The sequence below is a fragment of the Schistocerca cancellata genome, chromosome 10 (genome assembly GCF_023864275.1).
Source record: "Schistocerca cancellata isolate TAMUIC-IGC-003103 chromosome 10, iqSchCanc2.1, whole genome shotgun sequence".
Classification (NCBI taxonomy): Eukaryota; Metazoa; Arthropoda; class Insecta; order Orthoptera; family Acrididae; genus Schistocerca; species Schistocerca cancellata.
Genome location: NC_064635.1, coordinates 10,141,428 through 10,160,188, shown reverse-complemented (window position 1 = coordinate 10,160,188; position 18,761 = coordinate 10,141,428). Strand labels below are relative to the sequence as shown.

At 40.2% G+C, this 18,761-nt stretch overlaps 2 protein-coding genes across 9 annotated transcripts in view; both read left to right on the top strand.

Moving 5' to 3' along the window:
* Positions 1-18,761, top strand: part of LOC126106324 (mitochondrial 2-oxodicarboxylate carrier-like) — a 185,220-nt gene that overhangs the window by 24,897 nt on the left and 141,562 nt on the right. For 2 of the 8 annotated variants that reach the window (XM_049912573.1, XM_049912572.1), the window contains exon 3: positions 5,387-5,610. The exons of the other annotated variants lie outside the window; for them this stretch is intronic. In XM_049912573.1, the coding sequence (XP_049768530.1) occupies positions 5,387-5,610 (224 nt within the window). The remainder of the gene's footprint in view (positions 1-5,386; positions 5,611-18,761) is intronic. 8 annotated transcript variants of the gene reach the window in all.
* Positions 15,573-18,761, top strand: part of LOC126106326 (mitochondrial 2-oxodicarboxylate carrier-like) — a 37,427-nt gene continuing 34,238 nt past the window's right edge. Inside the window, exon 1 of the mRNA XM_049912574.1 lies at positions 15,573-15,753. Coding sequence (XP_049768531.1) covers positions 15,592-15,753 — 162 coding nt within the window. The 5' untranslated portion in view covers positions 15,573-15,591. The remainder of the gene's footprint in view (positions 15,754-18,761) is intronic.

The window sequence follows — 18,761 nt, the reverse complement described above, 5'->3', positions numbered from 1 at the left end:
TTAGCATCTCCAAAACGAAAGTAATGTCAGTGGGAAAGAAATATAAACGGATTGAGTGCCAAATAGGAGGAACAAAGTTAGAACAGGTGGACGGTTTCAAGTACTTAGGATGCATATTCTCACAGGATGGCAACATAGTGAAAGAACTGGAAGCGAGGTGTAGCAAAGCTGATGCAGTGAGCACTCAGCTACGATCTACTCTCTTCTGCAAGAAGGAAGTCAGTACCAAGACTAAGTTATCTGTGCACCGTTCAATCTTTCGACCAACTTTGTTGTATGGGAGCGAAAGCTGGGTGGATTCAGGTTACCTTATCAAGAAAGTTGAGGTTACGGATATGAAAGTAGCTAGGATGATTGCAGGTACTAGTAGATGGGAACAATGGCAGGAGGGTGTCCACAATGAGGAAATCAAAGAAAAACTGGGAATGAACTCTATAGATGTAGCAGTCAGGGCGAACAGGCTTAGATGGTGGGGTCATGTTACACGCATGGGAGAAGCAAGGTTACCCAAGAGACTCATGGATTCAGCAGTAGAGTGTAGGAGGAGTCAGGGCAGACCGAGGAGAAGGTACCTGGATTCGGTTAAGAATGATTTTGAAGTAATAGGTTTAACATCAGAAGAGGCACCAATGCTAGCACTGAATAGGGGATCATGGAGGAACTGTATAAGGGGGGCTATGCTCCAGACTGAATGCTGAAAGGCATAATCAGTCTTAAATGATGATGATGATGATGATGATGATGATGATGAGTATGTCCAATATCCTTGTAAAAGCAATCTATGAATGAATAATACTACTGCTACAACTACTACTACTGTACATTGATTTGTCCAGAACAACCAAGTAAATATCATGACCTTGTTAATTATTGAAAGTATTTCAAGTCCATCTCAAACAACTAAAAATGTGTACTTTTGTCACCAGATGTCTTTCTTTTCATTGATATAAAATATCATCTGTTGTCTCTAATGAAATGGATGGCTTGATTTCTAGATAATTCATTATGTAAGACGTTGCTCATAGTATTTTATGTCTGATTTTCGTTCACATCAGGCAGTATCAACGCACTCCTAGGAGAAACAACGTCACCAGTGCATCACATCGACATGTCCAAAAATCATCTTCAGTCTGCAATGTGGACATATGTCTACAGCAGTCATTTTGCAACGTAACGATGCTCGACTTAGTACTGCTTGTGCAACAGTTGCATCTATCACTGATCCACATGTCAGTACTTTTACACACTACACACTCCCCCCCCCCCCCCCACACACACACACACACCCATCCCCCACCCTAATGCTCACTTTATGTTGCCTGCAACTCATAACCAAAAGGGTGAACCACAGAAAGAAGAGATGAGAGGGAAGAAAATTTGTTCCAATGAAGAGTTGCACCAGGTGACACACGAGGTGTTTGAGCATACAGACACTAGAATTTTTTCCCAGGGGAATCTTCTGACTTCCTGTAAAATAGAGGAGGTATCTTGAATGTCAGGGAGACAGTCTCAAAAAGTTATGCACATATGTTCCATTTTTGTTCAGTAAATCACACACAAAGGAAAAGAGTGTCATTTATTTCTACAGAAAGTAATACTGGTCAGAAACCAAAAGAAAAGTTTTTACTTATATATACAGAAACCAGTACTCATTGAGACATGGATGGACTGTTTCACTTGTGACAGGTAATGTGTAGTGTTTGGTGGTGTAGGCAGGATTCAGAAGAGATGGCACGTTGTATTGCCACAAAACATGTGGGCAGGTGCATATCCTCGAGCAGTTGTGGAAACGAGGCATCGATATCACTAGTATCGATGCATCTGTGGGAATTGTTTCTGACAGACGCGTAGGACCAAATAGATTAACAGGTGCAGTGTATCATCATTTTCTGCACAATGCATTACCGGTGCTATTGGAGAACAGTACCCTTGCAGAAAGACAGCAACTGGGGCACCAGCCCCACTTCTTACACGTTGTTTGCAGTTTTTCACAGCTGAGGAGGTCCGGTAGCATGGTCATCGCCTCTCTGCCCCCTCCCCTTCTCGCCACTGCCCCTTAGTAAAGCTGTATCATTTTATACAGACAACAGTCTTCGAAATTGTGCTCAAAGCTGTTAACGAGCTAAGTATTTACATTTTGAATGTTTGGCTGTGTTGTTTTATAATGTTTTCCAGAAATTGCCATCAGACCATTTTACATATTGTATACAAAAATTGCATTTTATGAACGAGATTCTATCTTCCTGGATTTACCACTATTGATATGACTGAATATAAGTCTTCAGAAGACTTGGGTAATGAACTTTTCTACTGCAGTTCATTATATTACTTCAAATGTTGTCTGTGATAATTAATATACAGTAAAACTGGGCAGCTTTGTGGCATTTTTAGCACTTTTTAACATAACATTACACAGATATGTATTGCAACGTTTAATTTCCTCGTATATGGAATGTCATAACATTTAACCTTTAAGTTCAATAGCAGTGAAGTTCTGATATACGATAATGTATTTCAAACATCGAAGATTAAATGTCACAAAGTTTTTCTCCAGCTCTGCATAACTTTGTGACGTGAAGTTTGAGATGAGGGAAGTGGGGTTAAATTCATCAGTCTCGAAGATGGCCTGCTTTAGGTTCTTTTAGCTTTGTTACCTATTTGTGCCATTTTATGAGTTTTGTTTTACCCACACACAGTAAAATGTTCATCATTTCTGAATTTGGCTAGATTTCTTCTTATAACGTTCTTAAAATCGAAACAATTTTAGACTTATCATCATTGATACAAAATAAAAATGAAAAAAAAGACTAAACTGAATTAAGCAATATAATTAAACAAAACCCTCACACATGTATTTATGCATCTGTTCAGTGGAACCAGCTCACAACATTTACATTTGACAAAGTGCCCTCTAAGCGAGGTAGTTATTTCAAATTCTTAGACACTTAACAAGTTCAGCAGCATGAAAAATAAAAAAAGGCCACAATACGAGGTGCATTCAAGTTCTAAGGCCTCCGATTTTTTTTTGTAGTTAACTACTCACCCGAAATCGATGAAACTGGCATTACTTCTCGACGTAATCGCCCTGCAGACGTACACATTTTTCACAACGCTGATGCCATGATTCCATGGCAGTGGCAAAGGCTTCTTTAGGAGTCTGTTTTGACCACTGGAAAATCGCTGAGGCAATAGCAGCACGGCTGGTGAATGTGCGGCCACGGAGAGTGTCTTTCATTGCTGGAAAAAGCCAAAAGTCACTAGGAGCCAGGTCAGGTGAGTAGGGAGCATGAAGAATCACTTCAAAGTTGTTATCACGAAGAAACTGTTGCGTAACGTTAGCTCGCTGTGCGGGTGCGTTGTCTTGGTGAAACAGCACATGCGCAGCCCTTCCCGAACGTTTTTGTTGCAATGCAGGAAGGAATTTGTTCTTCAAAACATTTTCGTAGGATGCACCTGTTACCGTAGTGCCCTTTGGAACGCAATGGGTAAGGATTACGCCCTCGCTGTCTCAGAACATGGACACCATCATTTTTTCAGCATTGGCGGTTACCCGAAATTTTTTTGGTGGCGGTGAATCTGTGTGCTTCCATTGAGCTGACTGGCGCATTGTTTCTGGATTGAAAAATGGCATCCACGTCTCATCCATTGTCACAACCGACGAAAAGAAAGTCCCATTCATGCTGTCGTTGCGCGTCAACATTGCTTGGCAACATGCCACATGGGCAGCCATGTGGTCGGATGTCAGCATTCGTGGCACCCACCTGGATGACACTTTTCGCATTTTCAGTTCGTCATGCAGGATTGTGTGCACAGAACCCACAGAAATGCCAACTCTGGAGGTGATCTGTTCAACAGTCATTCGGCGATCCCCCAAAACAGTTCTCTCCACTTTCTCGATCATGTCGTCAGACTGGCTTGTGCTAGCCCGAGGTTGTTTCAGTTTGTTGTCACACGATGTTCTGCCTTCATTAAACTGTCGCACCCACGAACGCACTTTCGACACATCCATAACTCCATCACCACATGTCTCCTTCAACTGTCGATGAATTTCAATTGGTTTCACACCACGCAAATTCAGAAAACAAATGATTGCACGCTGTTCAAGTAAGGAAAACGTCGCCATTTTAAGTATTTAAAACAGTTCTCATTCTCGCTGCTGGCGGTAAAATTCCATCTGCCGTACGGTGCTGCCATCTCTGGGACGTATTGACAATGAACGCGGCGTCATTTTAAAACAATGTGCATGTTTCTATCTCTTTCCAGTCCGGAGAAAAAAAATTGGAGGCCTTAGAACTTGAATGCACCTCGTACTTTAAATACAATATTCTGAGCACCTCTGTTATATTTAGAAACAAAGTTATAATGTAAGATAAAACTGTCCTTTTTAGTGAACTATTCACAAACATCCCTAATTTCTTTAATGAGACTTGTTTTCTATAATTTTCACACTTCTTTCTGGAGGTGTGTGTGCTGTCGCAAAGTTACCCCTATAATCTGCAGAAATAACTTTTTTTGCTTTCCAATGGCTGTAGAAAAAAATTTTATAAAATTCAGCTCGTACACAATGGTTCGCACATATCACTTATTTATACCAACTCACCTTCAGTTAGTAGCTTGCGTCACTAATAGCAGCATTGTGGAGAAACGCACTGCAGCAAAGGTTAATGTTGAAAACACACTGTGGCAGAAGTATTTGTCGAATGTTGACCCGATTTATAGTATACAAGAAAAAAAAGCTGGAACAATGTTAATAAACATTTTTGGAACAGTGATTAAATTTTTTTTAATTTTTTTGTTTTTAAAATTCAGTCTTAATCACACCAGGTATGTTACAACATACGTGATATCACAGCAGCTGAGAAGTGTGCTCCACCTACCATCTTCGAAGGATGCCATTTGTTCTGACGTTGGTCATGTGATAAGACCGAAACCGGTCACCTATGTCCTTGTAACAAATGTGGTGTGATTAAGACTGAATTATAAAAACAAAAAATTTTAGAAAGCTGGAACACACTGTCATCGCAAAGTAATACCTTGCTCACAATACTGCCCAGTTTTATGGTATTATGACAGGAAAAAACATAATTGTTAACATACAACGACTTAATAAAAATGAGGGCATATCACGTGCTTCAGTAGAAGCCTGTATCAGCTACTCCTATATGAAAATCTAGGGCTGTTATATTACACCTACCCAAGTGAAAGTGAGGCACTTCCTAGCTTTAGGAAATATAGCACCTGCCATGGGGGATAGTGTGGGGAGGGTTAAAAAGAAACTGCAAGTCTGTCATTTTTTATGTATATAGTTTACCCGTTTGTCATGTTTACTTTGCTCAAGATTTTACACGGTCACATTACTCTTACCTGGACGTGCACAATGTTACAGCATTTATGGAAGTATGCGTTATGCACCCCCTTGACGTGGTGAAGACGTGTTTGCAGCTGCAGCACTCACCGGTGGCCGGATCCACGCCCATGGGCGTAGCCCAGTACTACTACACTGGCGTTGTCAACTGTGTTCGGACTGTCTACCGCCAGGAGAGCTTCCTCTCGCTGTGGAAGGGAGTCGTCCCTCCCGTACTCATTGAGACTCCGAGGAGAGCAATGAATGTGAGTCACTCAATTTGCTTCTGAGGTAATCTCTTCACAGTATAGTCACTTTACTGTAGTTTTATATAAGTATTCCCCTTATTTTGTATGTTTTATTTCAACCAAAATTGTTGTTAATAATAACTACTTAACTGACCTTCAGAAAAACATTAGGTCCCACCCTTTCAAATCAACCCCACACAAGAATGAGTAATGGCTGGTGTGTGGTGCATGTTTCAAATAAGGAAGTTCCCACATCACACCCTGTATAACCAGTTCATAAATATACAGCAAGGGAACATTTAGTATAATGAGGAGATTATTTTTAAGTTAGGTGGCACGATATTCTTTGCTTTGCATTGTGCAATTTCTAATGATATTTGAAGCATTAATGGTTGGGACATATTGTTCAAACCACCTCAAAATATAGTTCTGGGTATATTATTATTGCTTATATTCATGCTGGTTGCATTGTATAATATCATCAGTGCAAATGCCAGGCTGTTTCATATATTTGCAGGGTCTGAATGTGTGAGCTCCATGACATGTTTATGTCCCATACCGAGCGAGGTGGCGCAGTGGTTAGCACACTGGACTCGCATTCGGGAGGACGACGGTTCAATCCCGTCTCCAGCCATCCTGATTTAGGTTTTCCGTGATTTCCCTAAATCGTTTCAGGCAAATGCCGGGATGGTTCCTTTGAAAGGGCACGGCCGATTTCCTTCCCCATCCTTCCCTAACCCGATCTTGCGCTCCGTCTCTAATGACCTCGTTGTCGACGGGACGTTAAACACTAACCACCACCACCACCCACCATGTTTATGTCCAGTTGCATTCCTAGCAATATCCTGGAAATCCTGGTTTTTGTAATGGATTCGAACATCATTTAACTTTCTTTGTTTTGTTTGAAACTGCATTAACTGATTTTTTCCTGTTTTAATTTTAAACCATCCAGGTTAAATCAGTTGTCTAATTTTTTGTCGTATTTATGGCAGTTTGAGGAATTTAGTTAGCACTGGTAGTTTCAATGGTACAGATGTATCACTGAAAAGAGAACTGAGTGACAGTCATTATTAAGCAGTAGATCATTTAAGTAAAATGCAAAAAAATGGAGCCTTAGGTTGAATTTTGGGGATTTCCTGTGAAATAGTTTTTCCAATCCGAAGCATAATTGCCTCAATCTGATGTTATAACAACTCTTTTATTTCAACTAATAATGACAGAAATCTAAGGAGGCAAGTGTTAGATTTCTAGATATGTGCAAGGACATCTAATTTTGGCAGGGTACATGCAGATACTAGTTAAAAATGTGTAGCAGGCTGGCTATGTCATGGCAGTTAAAGGGCATAGCACACAAATACTGCAGAGCAACTTCAGTATGTCAAGCAGAGACTTGGAATCATATGGGGCACTAGTATACAGACAGCCTATCCATCTCATGTATCCCTTTGTTTTTAAATGTTGTAGATATTGTTCAGTGACACATGTGTTGTTTTCCCAAATTTCAAATCTTTTATTTACTACTGACATAGTGTATTGCGTATCACTAATCTGAACTAATTATCTCATATTACAGTTTCTTCTCTTTGAAAACTATGAGCAGCATCTCTTGTTTGGGGCTGAAACAGCAAAACCATTGGTAAGTATAATGTGTTGTAGATTGATCTTGTTTTATACTACTTTTATTAACAATGTGTGTATAAAAGAAATGTGGATCTGTAAATAATGGAAGGAGTAAAAAATAAGACTATTTCTTGTATTTTAGTTGTAGACCAGTCCGACTCACCATGTTGTTGAGACAGACTAAGCTACAAGTACAGTAAATGAGATCGAAAGCATTGCAAACCTTTCCCTCAGAGCTAGAACCTGGTCGAGGCAGCTCATAAAACTGTTGGGTATATTGACAACATCCTCAGATGTCGTATGAACTTTGTTGTCAACAATCAAACACAGTTCGAAAATAACAGTAATATTCATAAATATAATACTAGAAAGAGTAATGGCGTACACTATCCTTCCCTCAGCCTTAAGGTAGTGCAGAAATAAATTAATTGAGCTATAAAAATACTTGACCCCCCTATCCATTTGATGTAAAGAATTCGACAGATAATAAAATGAACTTCAAATACAAACTGAAATTGTGTATGCTTGACAAATACAAATTGAAATTGTGTTTGCTTGATACGTACAAACTGAAGTTATGTATGCTGGACAACTACTTCTACTCCATGGAAGAACTTCTCAATGAGTAATAATATGGTGTATGAATCTATTGTGGGGGAGGGGGGGGGGAGGTGGTACCAATAATACAGGATGTTTCAAAAAGAATGACATGATTTTGAATGGCAGTAAATATAAAATATTGGGATGTGCCAGAAAGGAAGAGTGTGTTGGAATGGGCATGGTCTAGAGCAGGCTAATCCGAGAATTGCGCGCGCCTGCGCCCCGCGGTCCCCAGGCAGTGTAGTTCAGCATCCCGGCCACGACCGTGTGTCGCTAGTGTCGGCAAAGGAGAGAGAGAGAGAGAGAGAGAGAGAGAGAGAGAGAGAGCTGCGGAGTAAGTGAGACCGCACAGCACTGCTCTGCGGTGGACTGTCCCGCAGTCAGATCCAACGCAAACAAGATAACAGAGGAAGTGCACCTCTGTAAAAGAGGCCGATGAGCGGTAAAACGAGAAAACCATTTACTGTTTAGGTAACAACTAGTGTTCGTGTGGTAGAACTACTACTCAAAGCTTTAGACAACAATATCCAAAACAAGAATCGAAGAACATCTTAGTTGTATTCTGGCCCACAAGTTCATTCTATTAGTACTGCACATGCACACTCGTCATATGTACAATAGGCGTCTTCTGAAAAATGTCAGTTTCTTAAATGAACTAGAGTCATAAATATTCTATTTTGGAAATAATTTTCTGTAAGGGATATAGAGTCTAATTCTTACTGTTAGCAGTTACAAGTAAATATTTTTTGTTATACTTCGGGCTACATCTTTTTGTATCCCTTTTCAGAGTTTAGAAATCGGATCCTTAGTTTCTGTTTTGTACATAATAATTTTAAACGACTAAGTTTGAAAACTTATTAAAATAGAATCAAGCCTTTAAAGCTCTTTAATTCCTACAGTCAACATTGTTAAAGAAGAAGACTAACATTTTACACTTTTTTCTTTTTGAGGAAACGGTTTTGCCTACGTTTGGTTCAATATTCCCTGAGACTGATAACCTCAAAGAATTATTCAAATTTTTATTGCCAAGTAATGAACGGTTCTTAGTTTTAGCAAGCTTTAAAAGAGAGCAAAAGCGCTCACAGATATACGTGGAACCAAACATTGAGAGAACTTTGGCAGCGTGCTTGTGCAAAAGAGGATATTTCTCTCGTGGAAGACAGCTGTAAAAGTCATCCAAAGTTTTACATATGAGAAAGCGGTCCTTCAGGCGGATATCGCACTGCAGGTCAATCAGCTCTAGTTGACGCTCTTGTGAAACTTTTTTTTTTTTAATCTTACGGGACTTAAATGCTAAGGTCGTCAGTCCCTAAGCTTACACACTACTTAACCTAAATTATCCTAAGGACGAACACACACACACACCCATGCCCGAGGGAGGACTCGAACCTCCGCCCGGATCAGCTGCACAGTCCATAACTGCAGCGCCTTAGACCGCTCAGCTAAGCACTTGTCAGCCGTCCTATGCCGAAGGGAAAACTGGCGAACAAATATATCTGAGGCCTATTGAAGCTCACTTATCCCCAAAAATCTGTTTTCAAACCATTCTTGTAATTCGCAACTGATTTCAACATAATCTGAAAAATCTGCATCTTCTTTAAAGCTATGTAGTGCAGGAAAGGGTCCACAATTCTTCTTGTGCAATTGTTTTTCCCAAAAAAATAAGTTTTTTTTTTAATGCTGGAATCGTCTGCACTAAATCAACAACATAGTGATTTTCGCATTGGAGTGAAATGTTCAAAGAATTTAAATGACCAGTAAGGTCACTCAAAAAAGCCAAATTCGCCACCCACTTAAGATCACAAAGTAATTCTTCTGGACGTTCTTTCATTTCCAAAAAGGTATTTATTTCACCCCTCAAGGAGAAAAACTGATGAAGCACCTTTCCCCTGCTCAGCCATCTTACTTCGGCGTGGTAGGGGATGTCTAGGTATTCCGCTTCGATATCAGCCAGAAATTCGTTTAATTGGCGATGTGAGTCCTTGTGATCGAAGATAATTAACCGTTCGAAGAAATGTGTCCATAACATGTTTTTATGTTGACAATCTTTGCACAAAGTGCCTCCTGGTGTATCAGACAATGGACTGCCGCGAATAAGGACCACCCAACTGTCATATCCCTCGTAGCGCAGGGGCTCCATCCGTTGTTATACTGGTCAGGTGTTCCCATTTTAAGCCCATTGACTCTAACACGTTTTCCATGGCTAGAAAAATATCCAAGTATGTGGTTGTGTCTTTTAATGGTATAAGATCGAGAAATTCTTCGGTGAGACGCAGATTGTCGCCAACACCTCGAATGAATATGACGAGCTGAGATATGTCCGCAACGTCCGCGGACTCGTCAAGAGCAATAGAAAGTGAAATAAAGTTTGCCGCTGTCTCCATTAATTGCTGCTCCATATCTGAGACCTTATCTTCTACTGTGTGAGCACGAAGCACGCGTACAGTGGCATGGCGAGGCTCGGCAGGCGGTCCGCGCGGCCAGCTAAGTGACACGGCTCGGCCACTGCGACAACAAACGAATTCGCCCGGAGTGCTAGCGCCCCAGGAGCACAGTTTGGACGAGCCTGGTCTAGAGTTTCAGAAAATAAGCGTTAGATGTCAGTCAATGTGTTGTCTCAGTTAGCAGTGAGTCAGAAGTGAGATGACATCTGCTCAACAGAAAGTGTTTTGTGTGCTGCAGTTTGCAAAGACTGAGTCATTGATTTTGGTCCAGAGTGCTTTTCATTCATGTTTTAGCATTGATCTACTTGTCCCAAAAACATTTGTCATTAGTATTGCCAATTTGAAGAGACAGTGTGCTTGTATGAAGGTAGGAGTCTAGGTCGATCTCGCACTCGGTGGAAAGAATTCGGCAAATGTTTAAGCGAGGTCCAAAAGTCTGCTTGCCACAGAGGCAGAGAACTGACAATGCCTCATACGACTGGGAAATGTTAAGACATCATTTGGTCTATAAACCATACAGACTACAGTTAGTGCATAATATTTGGGTTGATGATGAAAGGAAATAGATTGACTTCAGTAGCGCTCTGCTCAGGGTTTATACGACCCGGGAGATCCGGAAAAAACCCGGGAACTTTTTCATCTGGGAGAAATCCGGGAATTTTTATTGTTTTAGTTTTCAGTTAAAATTTTGTAACTTTGACTGGTAAGAACCAATACTCTACCAAAGAATATTACTGTATCTCGCTACTGAATAATAATATTGAAGCAATAAAACATCGAGAGAGAAAAAATGAAAATAAAACTTAAGTTGCAAAGGAAATGCGCCATATACAACTACAGAACTCAGTGCTCATACAATCGTCTGCCAGCAGCAAATTGTGTCAAAGGCTTTAGGAAGACTATGCAGTGCTTCACAACAATGAATTGCTTCCAATGAGCGTGACGTCACAACTGCAGTAGCATTTGAGTAGTTGCGAGCGAGCTCTTGCGCATGTACTGTATAAGCAATAGCAGCAAGCAGCCAATACTACTCAGAAAAAATTTTACTGGCACATCTAAGCTGCCAGATTCACGCATGGTCAACAGGCCTGGCTCTAGGGGTCGGGGGACGAACTGGGGTATTTACCCTGGGCAGCAATTTCAGGGGAGGGGGGAGGGCAAATTCATACTCTTGAGGAAAAAGACCATTTTTCACAAAACACCTAGCATCCAGCGCACGTTGGTCTGTCGATTATTCGTATGATTTTGAAACACATCCCTGTTGGTTTTTGAACATTTTTGAACAAATTCTAAGATGATCCTGAATGAATCGTAAGTTTTTTTTTGAATGTGTTCGTAGTGTACATGACATCTCTGCTATGGGAATCCCTGTGGCATCTAGAGATAAACTATCCTGCAGACAAAAGGGGACGGGGCTATACGAGTTGAGCGGAATAAAACCAAACGGGTGAAAGCCAATGTGGTTGACTGGGTTTGAGAATAATCAGCATTGGTATAATTACTAACAAAATCCATAGATTCAGACTACCAGAGTGGAAATAAACGATTAACATGAGTAACAGGCAAGAAATATCACGTATTATCTTCTTGGTGTATCTAAGAAAATGAAATTTTGACAGAAAATATTTGGCCAGACCCCTACTCTAGTAAAGGCCATTTGTACAGTCCCCAGCTAGCAGATGCTAAAGTTCTATTGTGGGAGTAGCACAGAAAACATGTTGTATGAACACGTAATAACACCTAACCGAAGAATAAATGCGGGATAACTAAACCGGTGATTGTAACAGGGTTAGTGAATGTAACCGGAGAATACAGTTTTGACACTGGCGGGAATAGTTACAGAATTAGTGATGAGAAGATTGTTTGTTAGAAAGAGGATGGAGGAGAAACTGGGGCATCACATAAATTATGGAATAATATGACGATTCCAAATTTATATAAAAATTTCTTACTGCTGCTTATTGATCTCATTCTTCAGAAACTAGAGCATGTGAATGAAATGTGAAACTATTTCCTAATATAAAACTTTTTGCTTGTAGTAAGCCTAATAGGCATCTGATATTGGTACTTCATGAATTGAGTTGCGTTATAAAAGTGACCATTTGTGCCAAAACAGTCTCGTTTATTTGGTGTGTGTTACAATTGCTGCAATATTAGCAGGCTCATTTCGTTTTATTTAGCAGACAATGAGAAAATACATGTAATCAGATCGTGAAACCACATCAGTCTTGGATACTATTGCTTTAACAGCTTTTTCAATATTTAATAGATCCTTTCCCAGAAAGGAAAGCGCGCCATGTAAAGCTATAGCAAGATTAGAGAGAAAAAAATGCTATGAATTAAGGATGGAAGAAATGTTACTATCCTGTTTGTCTCTTGTGTTTACTGGTTTTATGTATCTTATATGTAATTTGATGTCTCACAAAGCAGCAAGTTATTAGATAGTAGGTAAATAAAGAGTGCAAATTTTCTGAAGAGTTCTTGTTCTCCAGGTTCCAATTAATCCCATCCGCTATTAATTGCGAGTTGGGAGCAACAGAGGCACCACAGGGCATTTAATTTCCACTGTCCTGAATGTAGTTTGATGGCACCCATTACAAAATGTTACACATTTGAGTTCCACAGAGTGAAATACAGTGACGTGCGATAGAAGACTGCTGTGTGAAGAGGCGTGGCACTGCACTTTGACACACTTTAGGCCAAATAACATGTCTTACATTTCCTCTAACGTATATGTCTGATGTATCAGACTCTACAGAAAGATGTGTGCTACAAAATAAACATATTTTTGGAAAGTCGATTTTTGGCGACCTACCTCAAACGCTCGAGGAAAGGGGGGTGCCACTATCTAGTATTGCCCCGGTTCAGAAATGTCGTAAATCCGGGACTGATCAACAAAGCAGTCGGAGCTGCAGTGCGGAGGTGAGTAGTCTCCACGTGATCTGTGTTTACGTTTAGTGATTCTGTTGTTTCCTCTTCGTTTATTGCTGTCATGTCAAATGAAAATGAAACGGATTTCTATGGCCGGGAGCTATCAAGTGAATTAAAATACATTCACGTAATTACCCAAGGCTAAAATAAGTTATTAGTTTCAGATTTTATTTTATGTCCACCTTTGACAGTCAAGCATTAATCGCCTCGCAGAACAATGAAGTTATATTTGTCGGTTTGCTAAAGAAATTTGGCTTTCATTAATCTTTTCCGCTGAGGCAGTCCATTTATTTGAAACGACATGTTTAATCCACACAATTGGCTAGTTTCGACTGTTCGCTGGATTTCAAGTGCACGTTTTCATCTTCTAGCACGTATCGCATTATGCCATTATAAGGAACCAAACATGAGATATACGATACTGGTACTCCAAGAAAATTCACATCCGACTCTGGACATACGAATGTGCACTTTAAGCCGAATTATGCATTTTTGTATGGTTCACGAATTTCCGATGCTCTCGGAGTATCCTCTGATGTCTTGTTTCTTTAATGACATAATGTAAGATCTTCTAATGTTTTACACATACGAACATACAGGCTTCCTGCGTCGTCATAGCTGCGCAAGTGCAGTGACGCCTATTATATGGCACTCTCTGGCAACTGCTGAAACAAGTCTATTTCTAACAGGTTGTGGGAAAATATTGCGAGTGGTGGTTTGAGAAGCGTTACTTTCAAAGTAAATTTCCTTTTACACAAGATGAACTATGTGTGAGAATGTACGATGGATTTTTTAAATCACAGAGAGTTTGACTCTCATTTAAAAATCAACTCTTTGGGGACGACCATTTAGAATCATTTCGAGCCCAGAGGATAAGACATTTATGTAGTCATTAAAAATTTTACTGGCACATTTGTGTGTTGTATCTTTAAGTGTAATACGCACAAAAAAGATCAACATTATATGTGAAAGCTTAGCTTCTCTTGCAGCTTATTAATCTTAGAGACGAATATTATATGTGAAACTTTACTTTTCTTGAAGCAACACTATTTATATTAATTTAAAGCATTAACTTTTCCTATTTGTGTGTTCTCGCTACTTAACAGTGATGTTGCTATTGGCCGACTACATCATGTGCCCTATGCTCTGAACAGCCGCTGCCTTAGGCTGGCGAGATCACGTGACATGAGCTATGACTGGTTTACAAAAGCGCAATGCAATCTCGATTTCAATGCTTGGGAAAGTAACGTGCGGTGTTTGGTGGAATTTGAATTTACACTTTCGAAATACGAAAATATGCTGTGTACATGTTGCTGCCAATCAGACATGTTGCTGCACATGAGACGTCTTTCCAAAATGTGTTTTTTTTCCCTGAGTTTCATTTTCTAAAGTGTTGGGAAATTCTAGGCTGGTGTATGACCCATAACCATTCAAACGACTGATAAGTTTTACAGTTCTGAGGAAAAGTATACTGTCACTTAACATGGAAAAAGTGTATTTTTAACCGTGAAATCCGGGAATTTTTTTTCCTTGTCCATGTATACACCCGTCTGCTAAAGGACACGAAAGACGATACATTTTTACCATGGTTAATTTTCAGTGATGAAGCAACATTTCATTTTAGCAGTAAAATAAATCAACGTAACGTGCGCATATGGGGCTCCAGAACCCTCATGACTCTGTTGAGTATGAAAGAGAGAGACTCAGCTGAAGTGAACATTTTTTGTGCCTTCTTCTTATGAGGAAAACACTATGACTGCAGTGAGCTGTCCTCAAATGCTGCAGAATTGGCTTTTTCCAAAATTTCTAGAGGGCTCCAATGACTTCATTTTCCACCAGGATCGAACTCCACCACACTGCGAAAACAGTGTATGTCAGTTTCTCATTGACATTGTGTCTCAATGCTGGATAGGGTGCACGGGGACCCAGAGACGCTGTTCTACATTTGTGGTCTCAGAGATCGCCAGACATGACCCCTGAGATTTTTTTCTTATAGGGATATGTGAAGGAAGGTATGATGATCCCTCCTTTATGTCAGGGCATAGTAGAAGTGAAGAATAGAATATTAGTTGCCACAGCTTCTGTAAAAGCAGATGCATTGTGATGAATTTAGCTGTTGTCTAGATGCAGTTTGTGCTCCTGCTGTGGGGCACAAAGAGCATTTGTAATAGCATAGCTAAAACTTTAAGATTTTGTGATTATTTTGGAATTGGAGTTCTGAAGTCAGGTCATTCTTTTTTTAACACTCTGTAGACTACATAACGAGAATTGTCCACTCCAAAGAAAATAACTAGATTTAATCGACTGGTTTCTAATGTCTTTTTTTTGCATATTTATCTACAAAGGTATAAAGTTGCACAACGGTATATGGTGAACAAAAGTAATAAATGTTTTCAAATGTGACATGTTTCAGACTTATTTTACAGCAGGGTTGTGTGTCGGTGTGACCGAAGCGATTGTGATGAATCCATTCGAGCGTGTGAAAGTGACCCTGATGGCAGACAGGTCGCCTGTGGAGAAGGCGCCCAGCACGTGGGACGTCCTAAAGAAGATCGTCAGCAACAAGGTAGCCAACGCACACAGCTTTCTTAAGCCGTATCGGTCCAGTCTGAGAGCTGCTGCTAGTCTGGCCCAGCCTCTTCAGTTGTGCTTTGGGAGTAATTACATTTTATTTGGCAATGTTTTGAGAACTTTTTAGCAGAGTGAGTTTGCATCAGTTTTCAATAATGATTTTTGTGTGTGGTCGACATTCTCAAAGTGAGCGATATGTGTAGTCTGAATCGAGGCTGCAAAAAAAGAATCTATAATCACACAGAATAACAAACTAAAGTTATCAACATTTGACTGAGAATATTAAGGATATTTTGTTGAACAGTTCGCCTCTTAATGCAAACTGGGAATATAAAGCAATGAATGCAGTCGTGACTAAAAGAGGGACCGGTGCTGTTTAAGTAGTCATGACAGACGAGGACTTTTGCTTCCAAAGATAATGTAATCACTTATAGGACTCCCCAAAACTGGCAGTAAAGAAGTGCCTCGAGTATTTGCTTGTATCGAGCTAATGTCTCATCTACAGCACTGTGGCACTGGGGAAGCATTAAGAAAGAGCAGTGGTGTTCTTTGCTGCAGACTTTCACACACACTAGTCTCTTGTGTATAAAAGAAGACCATAACAGAAATAGCCTAGGGCAATCTATTCATAAACATAATACTTGCCAAACATTAAAAGTAGATATACTTATAACCAGCCTTAAAAAATGCAGTACAACTATGAATGTCTATGTATAAAGCATTTTAAGAAATTACCGTCACAGGCACATCAGGTCTCTCTGCTAGAAGTGGCTGAAAGAAAAGGCTTTTTATACACTTGAATTTCAAAAATGTGTGAAAGCTGATTTTAATTACCATGTAATTTGTAAGACTGATTGTAGCATCATTCAATGATTATGTAGTTGTTCTTGTGTAGTGTTCTTTTATTTATATATATCCATTTGTTTGTGATACATTTCAGTTTATACTATTTACCAGCTGATCAAAATGGCAGTATAAATTTAAAAACTGAATAAATCATGGAATAATGTAGATAGAGAGCTACAAATTGACACAAATGCTTGGAATGACATGGGGTTTTATTAGAACCAAAAAAATACAAAAGTTCAAAAAATGTCCAACAGTTGGCGCTTCATCTGATCAGAATAGCAATAATTAGCATAACAAAGTAAGACAAGCCAAAGATGATGATCTTTACAGGAAATGATCAATATGTCCACCATCATTCCTCAACAATAGCTGCAGTCAGGGAATAATGTTGTGAACAGCACTGTAAAGCATGTCCGGAGTTATGGTGAGGCATTGGCTTCGCATGTTGCCTTTCAGCATCCCTAGAGATGTCGGTCAATCACGATACATTTGTGACTTCAGGTAACCCCAAAGCCAATAATAGCATGGACTGAGGTCTGGATACCTGGGAGGCCAAGCATGACGAAAGTGGTGGCTGAGCACACGATCATCACCAAACGACGCTTGCAAGAGATCTTTCACGTGTCTAGCAATATGGGGTGGAGCGCCATCCTGCATAAACATCGTACGTTCCAGCAGGTGTTTATCAGCCAGGCTGGGGATCACATTTCCTCAAAGAAAAAAGGCCCAATAATGGTAGATGTGGTAAATCCAACCCATACAGTCACTTTCTTGTCGTGCAGTGGAGTTTCCACGACAGTTCTAGGATTTTCGGTAGCCCAAATTCCGCAGTTGTTTGTGTTGACAGACCCTCGGAGCATGAAATGAGCTTCGTCGGTCCACAACACGTTACTCAACCAATCGTCATCTTCCGCCATCTTTTGAAACGCCCACACCGCAAATGCACTCCGCTTCACTAAATCGCCAGGTAACAGTTCATGATGCCGATGGATTTTGTACAGATAGCATCGGAGGGTACGCCTCAGTGCCAAACAAAAAGTAGTGTATGGAATGCTGGTGCGACGTGCAACTACAAGAGCACTGACTTCCCCGTGCATAGACGAACCCGCTACAGTCTCCATTTGTTACTGAACTGTCTTAGCGGCATTACGCCTTGTGCTCGGTTGGCCACTATGGGGTCTAATGTCTAAACAACCTGTGGCTTCAAACTTCGAAGTCATTCTCGCCACAGCTGCATTTGTCAACAGACCTTTACCCGTTCGAATCCCCTTCATATGGCGATAGGATTGTAACGCTGAACTAGCACATTCCCCATTCTGATAATACAACTTCACTAAAAGCGCCTTTTCAGGTAACGTCAACATCATACTGCGACTGCTGGCGTATCTGATTCTCTCTCTCATTACAGCTCCTTTTATACACGATTGTCATGCGCAGTCACTGACATTTTGCTGTCCAGTGCCATCTGTCGAACAATTTGTGAACTTTTCTTTTTTTTTTTTTTCTTTTTTTTTTTTTTCCCCCTAATTTCCCCTAATAAAACTCCATGTGATTCCAAGCATGTGTGTCAATTTTTACCTCTCTTGTAAGTTCAATGCATACATGTTACTCACCAGATGGTAGAGTTTTGTCAGGGCTGGCTCTACCCAGGCTATCTGTAGCTCTAATGGCATGTTGTCTACTCCCGGGGCCTTTTTTTGACTCAGGTCTTTCAGTGCTCTGTCAAACTCTTCACGCAGTATCGTATCTCCCATTTCATTTTCATCTACATGCTCTTCCTTTTCCATAATATTGTCCTCAAGAACATCGCCCCTGTATAGACACTCTAAATACTCCTTCCACCTTTATGCTTTCCCTTCTGTGCTTAGAACTTGGTTTCCATCTGAGCTCTTGATATTCATGCAAGTTGTTCTCTTTCCTCCAAAGTTCTCTTTAATTTTCCTGTAGGCAGTATGTGTCTTACCCCTCGTGAGATAAGCCTTACATTCTTCCTCTAGCCATCCCTGCTTAGCCATTTTGCACTTAATCTCATTTTTGAGACGTTTGTATTCCTTTTTGCCTGCTTCACTTGCTGCATTTTTGTATTTTCTCCTTTCATCAGTTAAATTCAGTATCTCTTGTGTTACCCAAGGATTTCTACTAGCCCTCTTCTTT